General features: G+C 57.1%; 1 protein-coding gene across 1 annotated transcript in view; it reads left to right on the top strand.

Moving 5' to 3' along the window:
• The window catches only part of LOC132814273 (rho guanine nucleotide exchange factor 2-like), a 112,076-nt gene that overhangs the window by 85,233 nt on the left and 12,515 nt on the right, over nt 1-14,328 (top strand). The window contains exons 12-17 of the mRNA XM_060823458.1: nt 4,181-4,257; nt 4,406-4,584; nt 6,599-6,663; nt 9,530-9,718; nt 11,063-11,194; nt 14,117-14,187. Coding sequence (XP_060679441.1) covers nt 4,181-4,257; nt 4,406-4,584; nt 6,599-6,663; nt 9,530-9,718; nt 11,063-11,194; nt 14,117-14,187 — 713 coding nt within the window. The remainder of the gene's footprint in view (nt 1-4,180; nt 4,258-4,405; nt 4,585-6,598; nt 6,664-9,529; nt 9,719-11,062; nt 11,195-14,116; nt 14,188-14,328) is intronic.

Here is a 14,328-nt window from a genome sequence, read left to right as displayed (position 1 = left end):
TACGGTCCGATCGATTGGTTAATAAACAGAAAGATCCCAGATATGTGCAACAGGATCTGTACACCGACTGGTGTCTCTCAGTCCCCTCTCTCTCAGGGAGATATCTGTACACTGACTGGTGTCTCTCAGTCCCCTCTCTCTCTCTCAGGGAGATATCTGTACACTGACTGGTGTCTCTCAGTCCCCTCTCTCTCTCTCTCAGGGAGATATCTGTACACTGACTGGTGTCTCTCAGTCCTCTCTCTCTCTCTCAGGGAGATATCTGTACACTGACTGGTGTCTCTCAGTCCCCTCTCTCTCTCTCAGGGAGATATCTGTACACTGACTGGTGTCTCTCAGTCCCCTCTCTCTCTCTCTCAGGGAGATATCTGTACACTGACTGGTGTCTCTCAGTCCCCTCTCTCTCTCTCAGGGAGATATCTGTACACTGACTGGTGTCTCTCAGTCCTCTCTCTCTCTCTCAGGGAGATATCTGTACACTGACTGGTGTCTCTCAGTCCCCTCTCTCTCAGGGAGATATCTGTACACTGACTGGTGTCTCTCAGTCCCCTCTCTCTCTCTCTCAGGGAGATATCTGTACACTGACTGGTGTCTCTCAGTCCCCCCACTCTCTCAGGGAGATATCTGTACACTGACTGGTGTCTCTCAGTCCCCTCTCTCTCTCAGGGAGATATCTGTACACTGACTGGTGTCTCTCAGTCCCCCCTCTCTCTCTCAGGGAGATATCTGTACACTGACTGGTGTCTCTCAGTCCTCTCTCTCAGGGAGATATCTGTACACTGACTGGTGTCTCTCAGTCCTCTCTCTCTGTCTCTCTCTCTCTGTCTCTCTCTCTCTCTCTCTCTCTCTCTCTCTCAGGGAGATATCTGTACACTGACGGACATATGCAGTAAGTCAGGATGGTGGGATATGGGCAGTAGTTGGGGATTGTGGGATACGGGCAGTAGTTGGGGATTGTGGGATACGGGCAGTAGTTGGGGATTGTGGATATGGGCAGTAATTGGGGATTGTGGGATATGGGCAGTAGTTGGGGATTGTGGGATACGGGCAGTAGTTGGGGATTGAGGGATACGGGCAGTAGTTGGGGATTCAGGGATATGGGCAGTAGTTGGGGATTGTGGGATACAGGCAGTAGTTGGGGATTGTGGGATATGGGCAGTAGTTGGGGATTGAGGGATATGGGCAGTAGTTGGGGATTGTGGGAAAGGGGCAGTAGTTGGGGATTGTGGGAAAGGGGCAGTAGTTGGGGATTGTGGGATATGGGCAGAAGTTGGGGATTGTGGGATACGGGCAGTAGTTGGGGATTGTGGGATATGGGCAGTAGTTGGGGATTGTGGGAAAGGGGCAATAGTTGGGGATTGTGGGATACGGGCAGTAGTTGGGGATTGTGGGATACGGGCAGTAGTTGGGGATTGAGGGATATGGGCAGTAGTTGGGGATTGTGGGATACGGGCAGTAGTTGGGGATTGTGGGATATGGGCAGTAGTTGGGGATTGTGGGAAAGGGGCAATAGTTGGGGATTGTGGGATACGGGCAGTAGTTGGGGATTGTGGGATACGGGCAGTAGTTGGGGATTGAGGGATATGGGCAGTAGTTGGGGATTGTGGGATACGGGCAGTAGTTGGGGATTGTGGGATATGGGCAGTAGTTGGGGATTGAGGGATATGGGCAGTAGTTGGGGATTGTGGGATACGGGCAGTAGTTGGGGATTGTGGGATATGGGCAGTAGTTGGGGATTGTGGGATATGGGCAGTAGTTGGGGATTGTGGGAAAGGGGCAATAGTTGGGGATTGTGGGATACGGGCAGTAGTTGGGGATTGTGGGATACGGGCAGTAGTTGGGGATTGAGGGATACGGGCAGTAGTTGGGGATTGTGGGATACGGGCAGTAGTTGGGGATTGTGGGATACGGGCAGTAGTTGGGGATTGAGCGATATGGGCAGTAGTTGGGGATTGTGGGATATGGGCAGTAGTTGGGGATTGTGGGATACGGGCAGTAGTTGGGGATTGAGCGATATGGGCAGTAGTTGGGGATTGTGGGATATGGGCAGTAGTTGGGGATTGAGGGATATGGGCAGTAGTTGGGGATTGTGGGATATGGGCAGTAGTTGGGGATTGTGGGAAAGGGGCAATAGTTGGGGATTGTGGGATATGGGCAGTAGTTGGGGATTGTGGGATACGGGCAGTAGTTGGGGATTGAGGGATACGGGCAGTAGTTGGGGATTGTGGGATACGGGCAGTAGTTGGGGATTGTGGGATACGGGCAGTAGTTGGGGATTGTGGGAAAGGGGCAATAGTTGGGGATTGTGGGATACGGGCAGTAGTTGGGGATTGAGGGATACGGGCAGTAGTTGGGGATTGAGGGATACGGGCAGTAGTTGGGGATTGTGGGATACGGGCAGTAGTTGGGGATTGTGGGATATGGGCAGTAGTTGGGGATTGAGGGATACGGGCAGTAGTTGGGGATTGTGGGATACGGGCAGTAGTTGGGGATTGTGGGATACGAGCAGTAGTTGGGGATTGAGGGATACGGGCAGTAGTTGGGGATTGTGGGATACGGGCAGTAGTTGGGGATTGAGGGATACGGGCAGTAGTTGGTGATTGTGGGATATGGGCAGTAGTTGGGGATTGTGGGATACGGGCAGTAGTTGGGGATTGTGGGATACGGGCAGTAGTTGGGGATTGTGGGATATGGGCAGTAGTTGGGGATTGAGGGATACGGGCAGTAGTTGGTGATTGTGGGATATGGGCAGTAGTTGGGGATTGTGGGATACGGGCAGTAGTTGGGGATTGTGGGATATGGGCAGTAGTTGGGGATTGTGGGATACGGGCAGTAGTTGGTGATTGTGGGATATGGGCAGTAGTTGGGGATTGAGGGATTTGGGCAGTAGTTGGGGATTGTGGGATATGGACAGTAGTTGGGGATTGAGGGATTTGGGCAGTAGTTGGGGATGGTGCGATATTCGCAGTGGGTATAGATGGGGTATATGTGTATTAGTTGTGGAATGTGTAATGTGGTGCGGATGGAGGGATATGCATGAGAATCCCAGATTGTGGACACTATTTCGCGTGTGTGTGTGTGTGTGTGTGTGTGTATATCCCAGTGTGTGACTGACCCTGTGTGTGTGTGTGTGTGTGTGTGTGTGTGTACCCCAGTGTGTGACTGACCCTGTGTGTGTGTGTGTGTGTGTGTGTGTACCCCAGTGTGTGACTGACCCTGTGTGTGTGTGTGTACCCCAGTGTGTGACTGACCCTGTGTGTGTGTGTGTGTGTGTGTGTACCGCAGTGTGTGACTGTCCCTGTGTGTCTGTGTATGTGTGTGTGTGTGTGTACCGCAGTGTGTGACTGACCCTGTGTGTGTGTGTACTGCAGTGTGTGACTGACCCTGTGTGTGTGTGTGTGTGTGTGTGTGTGTACACAGTGTGTGACTGACCCTGTGTGTGTGTGTGTGTGTGTGTATACCGCAGTGTATGACTGACTGTGTGTGTGTACCGCAGTGTGTGACTGACCCTGTGTGTGCGTGTGTGTGTGTGTGTGTGTGTACCGCAGTGTGTGACTGACCCTGTGTGTGTGTGTGTGTGTGTGTGTGTGTACCCCAGTGTGTGACTGACCCTGTGTGTGTATGTGTGTGTGTGTGTGTACCGCAGTGTGTGACTGACCCTGTGTGTGTGTGTGTGTGTGTGTGTGTGTATACCGCAGTGTGTGACTGACCCTGTGTGTGTGTGTGTGTGTGTGTGTGTGTGTGTGTACCGCAGTGTGTGACTGACCCTGTGTGTGTATGTGTGTGTGTGTGTACCCCAGTGTGTGACTGACCCTGTGTGTGTATGTGTGTGTGTGTGTGTGTACCGCAGTGTGTGACTGACCCTGTGTGTGTGTGTGTACACAGTGTGTGACTGACCCTGTGTGTGTGTGTGTGTGTGTGTGTGTGTGTACCGCAGTGTGTGACTGACCCTGTGTGTGTGTGTGTGTGTGTACACAGTGTGTGACTGACCCTGTGTGTGTGTGTGTACCGTAGTGTGTGACTGACCCTGTGTGTGTGTGTGTGTACCCCAGTGTGTGACTGACCCTGTGTGTGTGTGTGTGTGTACCCCAGTGTGTGACTGACCCTGTGTGTGTGTGTGTGTGTGTGTGTGTGTACCACAGTGTGTGACTGACCCTGTGTGTGTGTGTGTCCCCCTCAGACATCCAGGTCCTGTTGCTGACCGATGTCCTAGTTCTGCTGCAGGAGAAGGACCAGCGATACAGCTTCCCCGCCCTGGTGAGTGACCGTCACATTGGGGCAGTGTGGGTGGGGGAGGGGATGGTGTGTCTGTGCGGTGGAGGGGCGCCTCATGGGGAATGGTGTGGTAGTGTTTGAGCTCCCTGCGGACTGACTCCAGCCTCTCCCCCTCCCACCCCAACTCCAGGATAACAAGTCGTCGGTGATCCCGCTGCATAAGCTGATAGTCCGGGATATCGCTAACCAGGAGAAGGGACTGTTCCTGATCAGCGCAGCCTCCCAGAGCCCCGAGATGTATGAGTTACACACCTCCTCCAGGGATGAACGCAATGTCTGGATGAAGGTCATCCAACAGACCGTCAACGTGTGAGTGACTGCGTCAGACCGGACTGGACCGGATCAGGCCGGACTGGACCGGATCAGACCGGACTGGACCGGATCAGGCCGGACTGGACCGGATCAGGCCGGACTGGACTGGACCTGATCAGATCGGACTGGACTGGACCGGATCAGACCAGACTAGACCGGACCGGATCAGATCGGACCAGACTGAACCGGACCGGATCAGACCGGACTGGACTGGATCAGACCGGACCGGATGGGAGGGCAAGGGGAGTGTTGTTGCAATTCCACCTGTCACCTGTGGGTGGCGGGTGTTGGCGAGGGGGTAGCCTGTCCATTTTGGTCAGTCTGCACTGGTCAGTTGGTACTGGTCTGTTTGTACTGGGCAGTTGGCACTGGTCAGACTGATGGGGAGAGAGGTCACCCTGGGGTCAGTACTGACTATGGGACATACAGGGAGGGGGGTGAGAGGTCACCCTGAGGTCAGTACTGACCCTCAGACAGACAGGGAGGAGAGGGTGAGAGGTCACCCTGGGGTCAGAAGTGACCCTCAGTCAGATGGGGGAGGGGTGGTGAGAGGTCACCCTGGTGTCATTACTGACTGTGGGATAGACAGGGAGGGGGGTTGAGAGGTCACCCTGGGATCAGTACTGACCCTCAGACAGACAGGGAGGGGGTGCTGAGAGGTCACCCTGGGGTCAGTACTGACTGTGGGACAGATAGGGAGGGAGGGGTGAGAGGTCACCCCGGGGTCAGTACTGACTGTGGGACAGACGGGGGTGAGGGGGGTGAGAGGTCACCCTGGGGTCAGTACTGACTGGGACAGATGGGGGTGAGGGGGGTGAGAGGTCACCCTGGGGTCAGTACTGACTGTGGGACAGATAGGGAGGCAGGGGTGAGAGGTCACCCTGGGGTCAGTACTGACTGTGGGACAGACAGGGAGGGTGGGGTGAAAGGTCACCCTGGGGTCAGTATTGACTGTGGGACAGACAGGGAGAGAGGGGTGAGAGGTCACCCTGGGGTCAGTATTGACTGTGGGACAGACGGGGAGGGAGGGGGTGAGAGGTCACCCTGGGGTCAGTACTGACTGGGACAGATGGGGGTGAGGGGGGTGAGAGGTCACCCTGGGGTCAGTACTGACTGGACGGGGACCGTGGGTAAATCCAGACATGGCTGAGCCCGGGATTGGAAGGCTGCTGTCTTTTTGGGGACTGGAGGGGGGAGTGTGGGCCTGGCCTGAGCTGATCTCTCTCTCTCTCTCTCTCTCCCCGTCTCGCTCCCTCTCTCTTTGTCTCCCTTCCTCTCTCTCTCTCTCTCTCTCTCCCTCTGTCTGCCCCCTGTCTCTCCCCCCCCACTGCCTCTTGCTCAATGTCTCCTTCCCTCTCTCTCTTCCCACCCCATCCCCCTCTTCCTCCCCCTTCTCTCTCTCCCCTCCCACTTTTTCTCCCCCTCTCTATCCCACCCTCCCCCCTCCCTCCCTTTCTCTCTCTGTCTCTCTGTCTCTCTCCCCTCTTTCCACCACCTCCTCTCCCTGCCTCCCCCTTCCTCTGTCTCTCCCTCTCCCTCTCTCTCCCCGCACCCTCTCTCTCTCTCCTCCCTCTCCCCTCTCTCTCCCTCCCTCTCTCTCTCTCCCTCTCTCTCTCTCCCTCTCTCTCCCTCCCTCTCTCTCTCTCTCCCCTCTCCCTCTCTCTCTCTCTCTCCTCTCTCTCTCTCCCTCTCTCTCTCTCCCTCTCTCCTCCCTCTCCCTCTCTCTCTCGCTCCCTTTCTCCCACTCCCCTCCCTCCCCCCCTCCCTCCCCCCCTCCCTCACCCTCTCTCTCCCTCTCCCTCCCTCTCTCCCTCCCTCTCTCTCTCTCCCTCTCTCTCTCTCCCTCTCTCTCTCTCCCTCTCTCCTCTCTCCCTCTCTCTCTCTCCCTCCTCTCTCCCTCCCTCTCTCTCCCTCCCTCTCTCTCTCTCTCCCTCCTCTCTCTCCCTCTCTCTCTCTCCCTCTCTCTCTCTCCCTCTCTCTCTCTCTCCCTCTCTCTCTCTCTCCGATCCAGGTGCCCGGAAGTGGATGATTTCTCGATGGAGATTGAGACAAAGGAGATGCTCCGCGGTTTAGCAGGTACAGGGGGGAGGGGAGTGAGGGAGGGGGGGTGAGGGAGGGGGGAGTGGGGAGGGGGGTGTGAGGGAGGGGGAGTGGGTGATGGGGGAGTGAGGGAGGGGGAGGGATGATGGGGGAGTGGGGGAGTGAGGGAGGGGGATGAGGGAGGGGGAGTGGGTGATGGGGGAGTGAGGGAGTGAGGAAGGGGGAGTGGGTGATGGGGGAGTGAGGGAGGGGAGTGGGTGATGGGAGTGGGGGAGTGAGAGGGGGAGTGAGGGAGGGGAGTGGGTGATGGGGGAGTGAGGGAGTGAGGAGGAGTGGGGATGGGGGTGAGGGAGGGGAGGGTGATGGGGGTGGGGGAGTGAGGGAGGGGAAGTGGGTGATGGGTGTGTGAGGGGGGGTGGGTGAGGGGGGAGTGAGATGGGGGAGTGAGGGAGGGGGGGGTGGGAAGGGGGAGTGGAATGTGTGACCCTTTCTCTCTCCGTGCACCCTGTCCTCATCCCTCTCTCAGTATTTTCCCTCTCTCCCCTTCCCTCCCTGTTCCTCTCTCCCCTTCCCTCTCTCTATCCCTCTCTCCCCTTCCCTCTCTCTCTCTCTCTCCCCCTCTTACCTATTGGCTGTTGCTTTCATTGACTTTTTCACCCTGTCTCTCATTCACTCTCCCTCTCTCCTTTCCCCCTCTCCCCCTCCTTCTCTCTGTCTGCCTCTCTTTCTCTCACTCTCCCTCTCATTTGCTCCCTCTTCCCCTCTCTGTGTCTCTCTCTGTCTCTTTCTCTCGCTCTCTCTCACTCATTCACTCTCCCCCCTGCCTCTATCACTCTATCTCTATGTCTCTTCTGTCATTCACTTGACTGAGTTTTTTGAGGAAGTAACAAAGAGGATTGATGAGGGCAGAGCGGTAGATGTGATCTATATGGACTTCAGTAAGGTGTTCGACAAGGTTCCCCATGGGAGACTGATTAGCAAGGTTAGATCTCATGGAATACAGGGAGAACTAGCCATTTGGATACAGAACTGGCTCAAAGGTAGAAGACAGAGGGTGGTGGTGGAGGGTTGTTTTTCAGACTGGAGGCCTGTGACCAGTGGAGTGCCACAAGGATCGGTGCTGGGCCCTCTACTTTTCATTATTTATATAAATGATTTGGATGCGAGCATAAGAGGCACAGTTAGTAAGTTTGCAGATGACACCAAGATTGGAGGTGTAGTGGACAGCGAAGAGGGTTACTTCCGATTACAACAGGATCTGGACCAGATGGGCCAATGGGCTGAGAAGGGGCAGATGGAGTTTAATTCAGATAAATGTGAGGTGATGTATTTTGGGAAAGCAAATCTTAACAGGACTTATACACTTAATGGTAAGGTCCTAGGGAGTGCAGCTGAACAAAGAGACCTTGGAGTGCAGGTTCATAGCTCCTTGAAAGTGGAGTCGCAGGTAGATAGGATAGTGAAGGCGGTGTTTGGTATGCTTTCCTTTATTGGTCAGAGTATTGAGTACAGGAGTTGGGAGGTCATGTTGCGGCTGTACAGGACATTGGTTAGGCCACTGTTGGAATATTGTGTGCAATTCTGGTCTCCTTCCTATCGGAAAGATGTTGTGAAACTTGAAAGGGTTCAGAAAAGATTTACAAGGATGTTGCCAGGGTTGGAGGGTTTGAGCTACAGGGAGAGGCTGAACAGGCTGGGGCTGTTTTCCCTGGAGTGTCGGAGGCTGAGGGGTGACCTTATAGAGGTTTACAAAATCATGAGGGCCATGGATAGGGTAAATAGGCAAAGTCTTTTCCCTGGGGTGGGGGAATCCAGAACTAGAGGGGCATAGGTTTAGGGTGAGAGGGGAAAGATATAAAAGAGACCTAAGGGCAACTTTTTCCCCCAGAGGGTGGTGTGTGTATGGAATGAGCTGCCAGAGGAAGTGGTTGAGGCTGGGACAATGACAGCATTTAAGAGGCATCTGGATGGGGACATGGATAGGAAGGGTTTGGGGGGATATGGGCCGGGTGCTGGCAGGTGGGACTAGATTGGGTTGGGATATCTGGGTCAGCACGGACGGGTTGGGCCGACTCTGTGACTTTTATTCTCTCTCTCTCTCTCTCTGTCTCTCATTCACTTGAATCTCTCTCCCTCCCTCTCTTTCTCTACATCTCTCTCCTTGTTTCACCCTCTTATTCACTTTTACACTCTCTCTCTCCTTCTATCTCTTTCCCTCTCTCTCTCCCTCTCTTCCTGTCTCTCCCTTTCTCCTTCTATCTCTCTCTCTCTCCCTCTCTCTCTCTTTCCCTCCTCTCTCCCTCTCTCTCTCCCTCCTCTCCCTCTCCCTCTCCCTCTCTCACCCTCCCTCTCTCTCTGTCTCCCCCCCTCTCTCTCCCTCCCTTTCTCTCTCCCCCTCCTCTCCCTCTCTCACTCCCTCCCTCTCTCTCTCTCTCTCTCACTCCCTCTCTCCCCCTCTCTCTCTCTCTCTCTCTCTCCATCTCTCTCTCCCCCCCCCCCCCTCTCTCTCTCTCTCCCCCCTTCTCTCTCTCTCCCCCCTTCTCTCTCTCTCTCCCCCCTCTCTCTCCCCCTCCCTCCCTCTATCTCTCTCTCTCTCTATCTCTCCCTCTCTCTCTCCCTCTCTCTACCTCCCCCTCTCTTCCTCCCTCTCCCTCCCTCTATCTCTCTCGCTCTCTCCCTCTCTATCTATCCCCCTCTCCTCCTCCCCCTCCCTCCCTCCCTCTATCTCTCTCGTTCTCTCTCTCTCCCTCTCTCTACCCCCCTTCCTCCCTCCCTCTATCTCTCTCTCTCTCTCCACCTCCCCCTCTCTTCCTCCCCCTCCCTCCCTCTATCTCTCTCTCTTTTGCTCCCTCTCTCCCCACAGTTTCCCCTCGCTGATCTGGGCATCTCTCTCTTTCCCCAGATGAGATCCAGCACAGGGATCGAGGGATCACTGAGCTGTTGGAGGAGAGGGCCGGCCTGTTCCAGCAGATCCTGCAGCTACAGTCCGGAGCAGACCTGGGTCCTGAGCTCAGCCTCCGGAAACTCTTCCGCTCGGAGTCCATCGAGTGTCCGAAGGGGGAGAAACTCATCAACAACGCCATCAAGGAAGGTAACCATGAGATGGAGGAGGGGTGGTGGTTGAGCACAGGGGCTAACAAGGCAAAGCCTTCTCGTAGGCCTCAGGCCTACTCCTACACGCCAGGTCTGGATTCTGGGTAGGCCCCTCAGCTACACACTCAGGGCCTGGAGAGAGAGAGAGGCTGGTGCCACTTGCCCCTAGGCATTCCACGCCCCCCAATGCCAACTGACTGCGTGACGCCACCTCGGGGTGGGTTGACTCAGGCCCTGGTCAATGATGGGCTTGGCATTCAGGATTGGGAAGGCGGGTTAAGTGTGTGGACGTTGTTGGCAATGGTGGGTGTTGCCCTCAGCGGGCTGGGGAGGCATATTCCAGAACGTTCCGGGCCCAGTCATCGCGGCTCTTGGAGGAATGGGGTGGGTGAGAGTTGGGGGAGGGTGGGGTGAGACAGAGAGACAGAGAGGGAAAGACAGAGACAGAGAGAGAGAGAGAGAGAGATACAGAGAGAGAGGGAGATACAGAGACAGAGAGAGAGGGAGAGGCAGAGAGAGAGAGGGAGAGGGAGAGAGAGAGAGAGAGATAAAGAGACAAGAGAGAGATAAAGAGACAGAGAGAGAGACAGAGAGAGAGCCAGAGAGAGAGGGAGAGACAGAGAGAGACAGACAGAGGGAGGTACAGAGAGAGAGAGAGAGAGAGAGACGCCGAGAGAGTAGGAGGTATCGTTGAGGGGATGGAGGGGTATTGGCGGGAGTTGGACGGGAGGTCACAGTGGTTGGCAGAGGGGAAAGGGAAAGGATCCAAAGGGTCAACGTCTTAGAGCGGGTCCAGAGAATTGGGGGATGGGGGTGGAGGGGTGACCTCAGGAGAGGACGGTTGGCTGGAGAAGGGGTCAAGGGTCTTAGGGAGGTCTTAAGGGGTCAGGGATGGAGGTCAGTGTGTGAGGAAGAGTTCAAGGATCAGGGGTCAGAGTCTGAGGAAGAGTTCAAAGGTCGGGGAGTGGATCAGGGTCTGAGGGAGGGTTCAAGGGTCAAGACAGGATCAGGGTCAGGATCTTAGGGAGGGTTCAAAGGTTGAGGATGAGTTTGGGGTCAGGGTCTGAGGGTGGGTTAAAAGGTCAGGGGTGGGGGTCAGAGGTGAGGGTGCTATGGGGTGTGGAGGATTCGGGGTGTATGTGGAAGGGGGGGAATGAGGGAGGGTGGGAGGGGGTGAGGAGAGGGAGAGGGGGAATGACAGTGAAAGGGGAGGGGGGGCACGGGACGGGGAAGGGCGTGGGGTCAGAGCTGTTCCCTCCAGCCGGGCTTCCCGGGAAGATGGAGGGGGTTTTTTTTTGCTCAAGAGCGTTTCCCCGTCTCGGGGATTTGTTTTCTCCTGCAGTTCAGAGCCTGACGGAGCTGATGATGGAAGTGAGTGGGGTCTCAGCGTCTGTCGCCATCACGGACACCTCCCAGGGGAACCAGGGGCCAGGAGGGACCGAGACTCCCAGTGCATCAACCACCAGCAACTCGAGTATGCCCTCATCAACCGCACCCCCCCCCCCCCCCCCCCCCACCCCCCCCCCCCACACCCCTTTCCCTGGGAACCCTGCACTGGACCCCAGAACACCCCCTACCCCCTCATTCCGGATCTCCCATCCTCCTCCTCGTTCCCCTCCACCCTTCCTCTCCCCCTCTCTGGCCCCTCCTCCCCTTCATTCCCCCCACCTCAGCACCCCCATCTCTTCCCCTCAGTCCCCTCCTCCCCCCATCATTCCCCAGCCCACCTCCTCATGCGTCCATTCCCCCACTCCACGCACAGTCCCCTCCCCCCTCCCCCTCATTCCCCAGCCCACCTCCTCATCCGCCCATTCCCCCAATCCCCCCTCAGTCCCCTCCTCCCCCTCCCCCCTCATTCCTCTGGCCCACCTCCTCATCCGCCCATTCCCCCACTCCCCCCCTCAGTCCCTCCTCCCCCCCATTCCCCAGCCCACCTCCTCATCCACCCATTCCCCCACTCCCCCCTCAGTCCCCTCCTCCCCCTCCACCCCTCATTCCCCGGCCCACCTCCTCATCCGCCCATTCCCCCACTCCCCCCGTAAACCCCTCCTCCTCCCCTGCCCCCCTCATTCCCCGGCCCACCTCCTCATGCGCCCATTCCCCCACTCCCCCCTCAGTCCCCTCCTCCCCCTCCCCCCCTCATTCCTCTGGCCCACCTCCTCATCCGCCCATTCCCCCACTCCACCCACAGTCCCCTCCCCCCCCCCCTCATTCCCCAGCCCACCTCCTCATCCGCCCATTCCCCCAATTCCCCCCTCAATCCCCTGCTCCCCCCCTCCTCCCTCATTCCCCTGGCCCACCTCCTCATCCGCCCATTCCCCCACTCCCCCCGTAAACCCCTCCTCCTCCCCTGCCCCCCTCATTCCCCGGCCCACCTCCTCATGCGCCCATTCCCCCACTCCCCCCTCAGTCCCCTCCTCCCCCTCCCCCCCTCATTCCTCTGGCCCACCTCCTCATCCGCCCATTCCCCCACTCCACCCACAGTCCCCTCCCCCCTCCCCCCTCATTCCCCAGCCCACCTCCTCATCCGCCCATTCCCCCAATTCCCCCCTCAATCCCCTGCTCCCCCCCTCCTCCCTCATTCCCCTGGCCCACCTCCTCATCTGCCCATTCCCCCACTCCCCCCCCTCAGTCCCCTCCTCCCCCCCCTCATTTCCCAGCCCACCTCCTCATCCACCCATTCCCCCACTCCCCCCACAGTCCCCTCCTCCCCCCTTCCCCCTCATTCCCCCAGCCCACCTCCTCATCCACCCATTCCCCCACTCCCCCCACAGTCCCCTCCTCTCCTCCCCTCCCTCCTTCCTCCCTGCTCTCCCCCCTCAGTCCCCTCCTCCCCGCTCCTTGCCCTCAGACCCCTCCTTGCACTCTGCCCCTCCCCCTCAGTCCCCTACTCCTCTCCCCCCAGTGCCCTCCCTCAATCTCCCTCCTCTGTCTCCCTTCCTCTCTGCCCTCAGTCCCTCCTCCCCTCCCCCCTCACTCCCTCCTCCATTCCCTCCTCAGTCCCCACCTGCCTTCCCCACCCCTCAGACCCATCCTCCACTCCCCAGGTCCCCACGACCTGGCCTGTTGGGGGTGTGTGTGTCGGAGGGGTTAGGTGTGAGCCAGTGTGTGAGGGTGAGAGTGAGCTTGTGGGGGTGTCAGAGATGTAGAGAGAGTATGTCTGTGGGTGGGTGTGAGAGTGGGGGCTGAGTGTGTGAGAGTGGGGGCTGAGTGCGTGAGTGTGAAAATGAGAGTGCGTGCGTGTGAGAGAATGGGAGGGATTACAAGAAAGGGGGGTGAGTGTGTGTGTGTCTGTGTGAGTGTGAGTGTGAATGTGTGTGTGTATGTGAGTATGTGTGTATGAGAGAGTTTGTGTGTGAGTGTGAGTCTGCAGGCAGAACAGAGAGACAGACAGAAAGAATTTGTGTGGGTGAGTGTGAGAGAGAGAGTGTGTGTGAGAGTGAATTTTGTGTGTGTGTGTGAGTGTGCGTGAATGTGTGTGAGCGTGAGAGTATGTGTGTGTGTGCGTGTGTGTGTGTGGGGTGGGTGTGTGCGTGAGTGTGTGTGTGTGTGTGTGAGCGTGAGTGTGTGTGAGCGAGTGTATTTGTGTGAGTGTGTGTGTGTGAGTGAGCGTGAGTGTGTGTGTGTGAGTGTGTGTGTGTGTGTGTGAGTGTGTGTGAGTGTGTGTGGGGTGTGTGTGAGTGTGGGGTGTGTGAGTGTGTGTGAGCGTGAGTGTGTGTGAGTGAGTGTATGTGTGTGAGTGTGTGTGTGTGTGTGAGCGTGAGAGTATGTGTGTGTGTGTGTGTGAGTATGAGTGTGTGTGTGTGTGGGGTGGGTGTGTGCGTGAGTGTGTGTGTGTGTGTGAGTGTGTGTGGGGCGTGAGTGAGTGTGTGTGAGTGAGTGTGTGTGAGTGAGTGTGTGTGTGTGTGAGTGAGTGTGTGTGTGTGAGTGAGTGTGTGTGTGTGTGAGTGTGTGTGGGGCGTGAGTGAGTGTGTGAGTGAGTGTATGTGTGTGAGTGAGTGTATGTGTGTGAGTGTGTGTGTGTGTGAGTGTGTGTGTGTGTGTGTGTGAGTGTGTGTGTGTGAGTGAGTGTGTGTGGGGTGTGTGTGAGTGTGTGTGGGGGGGGTGTGTGGGGGTGTGTGAGTGTGTGTGTGGGTGGGTGTGTGTGTGAGTGTGTGTGGGGTGTGTGTGAGTGTGGTGGGGGGGGTGTGTGTGTGGGGTGTGTGAGTGTGAGTGGGGGGGGGGTGTGGGGTGTGTGTGAGTGTGTAGGGGGGGGTGTGTGGGGTGTGTGTGAGTGTGTGGGGGGGGGGGGTATGGGGGGTGTGTGAGTGTGAGTGGGGGGGGTGTGTGTGGGGGGTGTGTGAGTGTGAGTGTGTGTTACTAATCCCCTGCCTGTCTCTCCCTCCCTCCCGTACAGATGAGGAGTTACCCAGTATCAATGGGAGCCCTGATGTCTGCCGGACAGAGCCTTACACAGACACCAGCCAGGTCAGTGCTGGCCTCCCCCTGTACACCCTGAGTGACTCCGAATCATCACCCATCAGCACTCTCTCTCTCCACACCCGCTATCCCTGCGTCAGCATTATCACTCTCCCACACTCTCTCCATCCCTCCCTCCCTCTTTCTCTC

This window comes from Hemiscyllium ocellatum, unplaced genomic scaffold (genome assembly GCF_020745735.1).
Source record: "Hemiscyllium ocellatum isolate sHemOce1 unplaced genomic scaffold, sHemOce1.pat.X.cur. scaffold_779_pat_ctg1, whole genome shotgun sequence".
Taxonomy (NCBI): Eukaryota; Metazoa; Chordata; class Chondrichthyes; order Orectolobiformes; family Hemiscylliidae; genus Hemiscyllium; species Hemiscyllium ocellatum.
The sequence above is the reverse complement of the archived record's forward strand: the minus strand, read 5'-3'. Positions and strand labels throughout refer to the sequence as shown.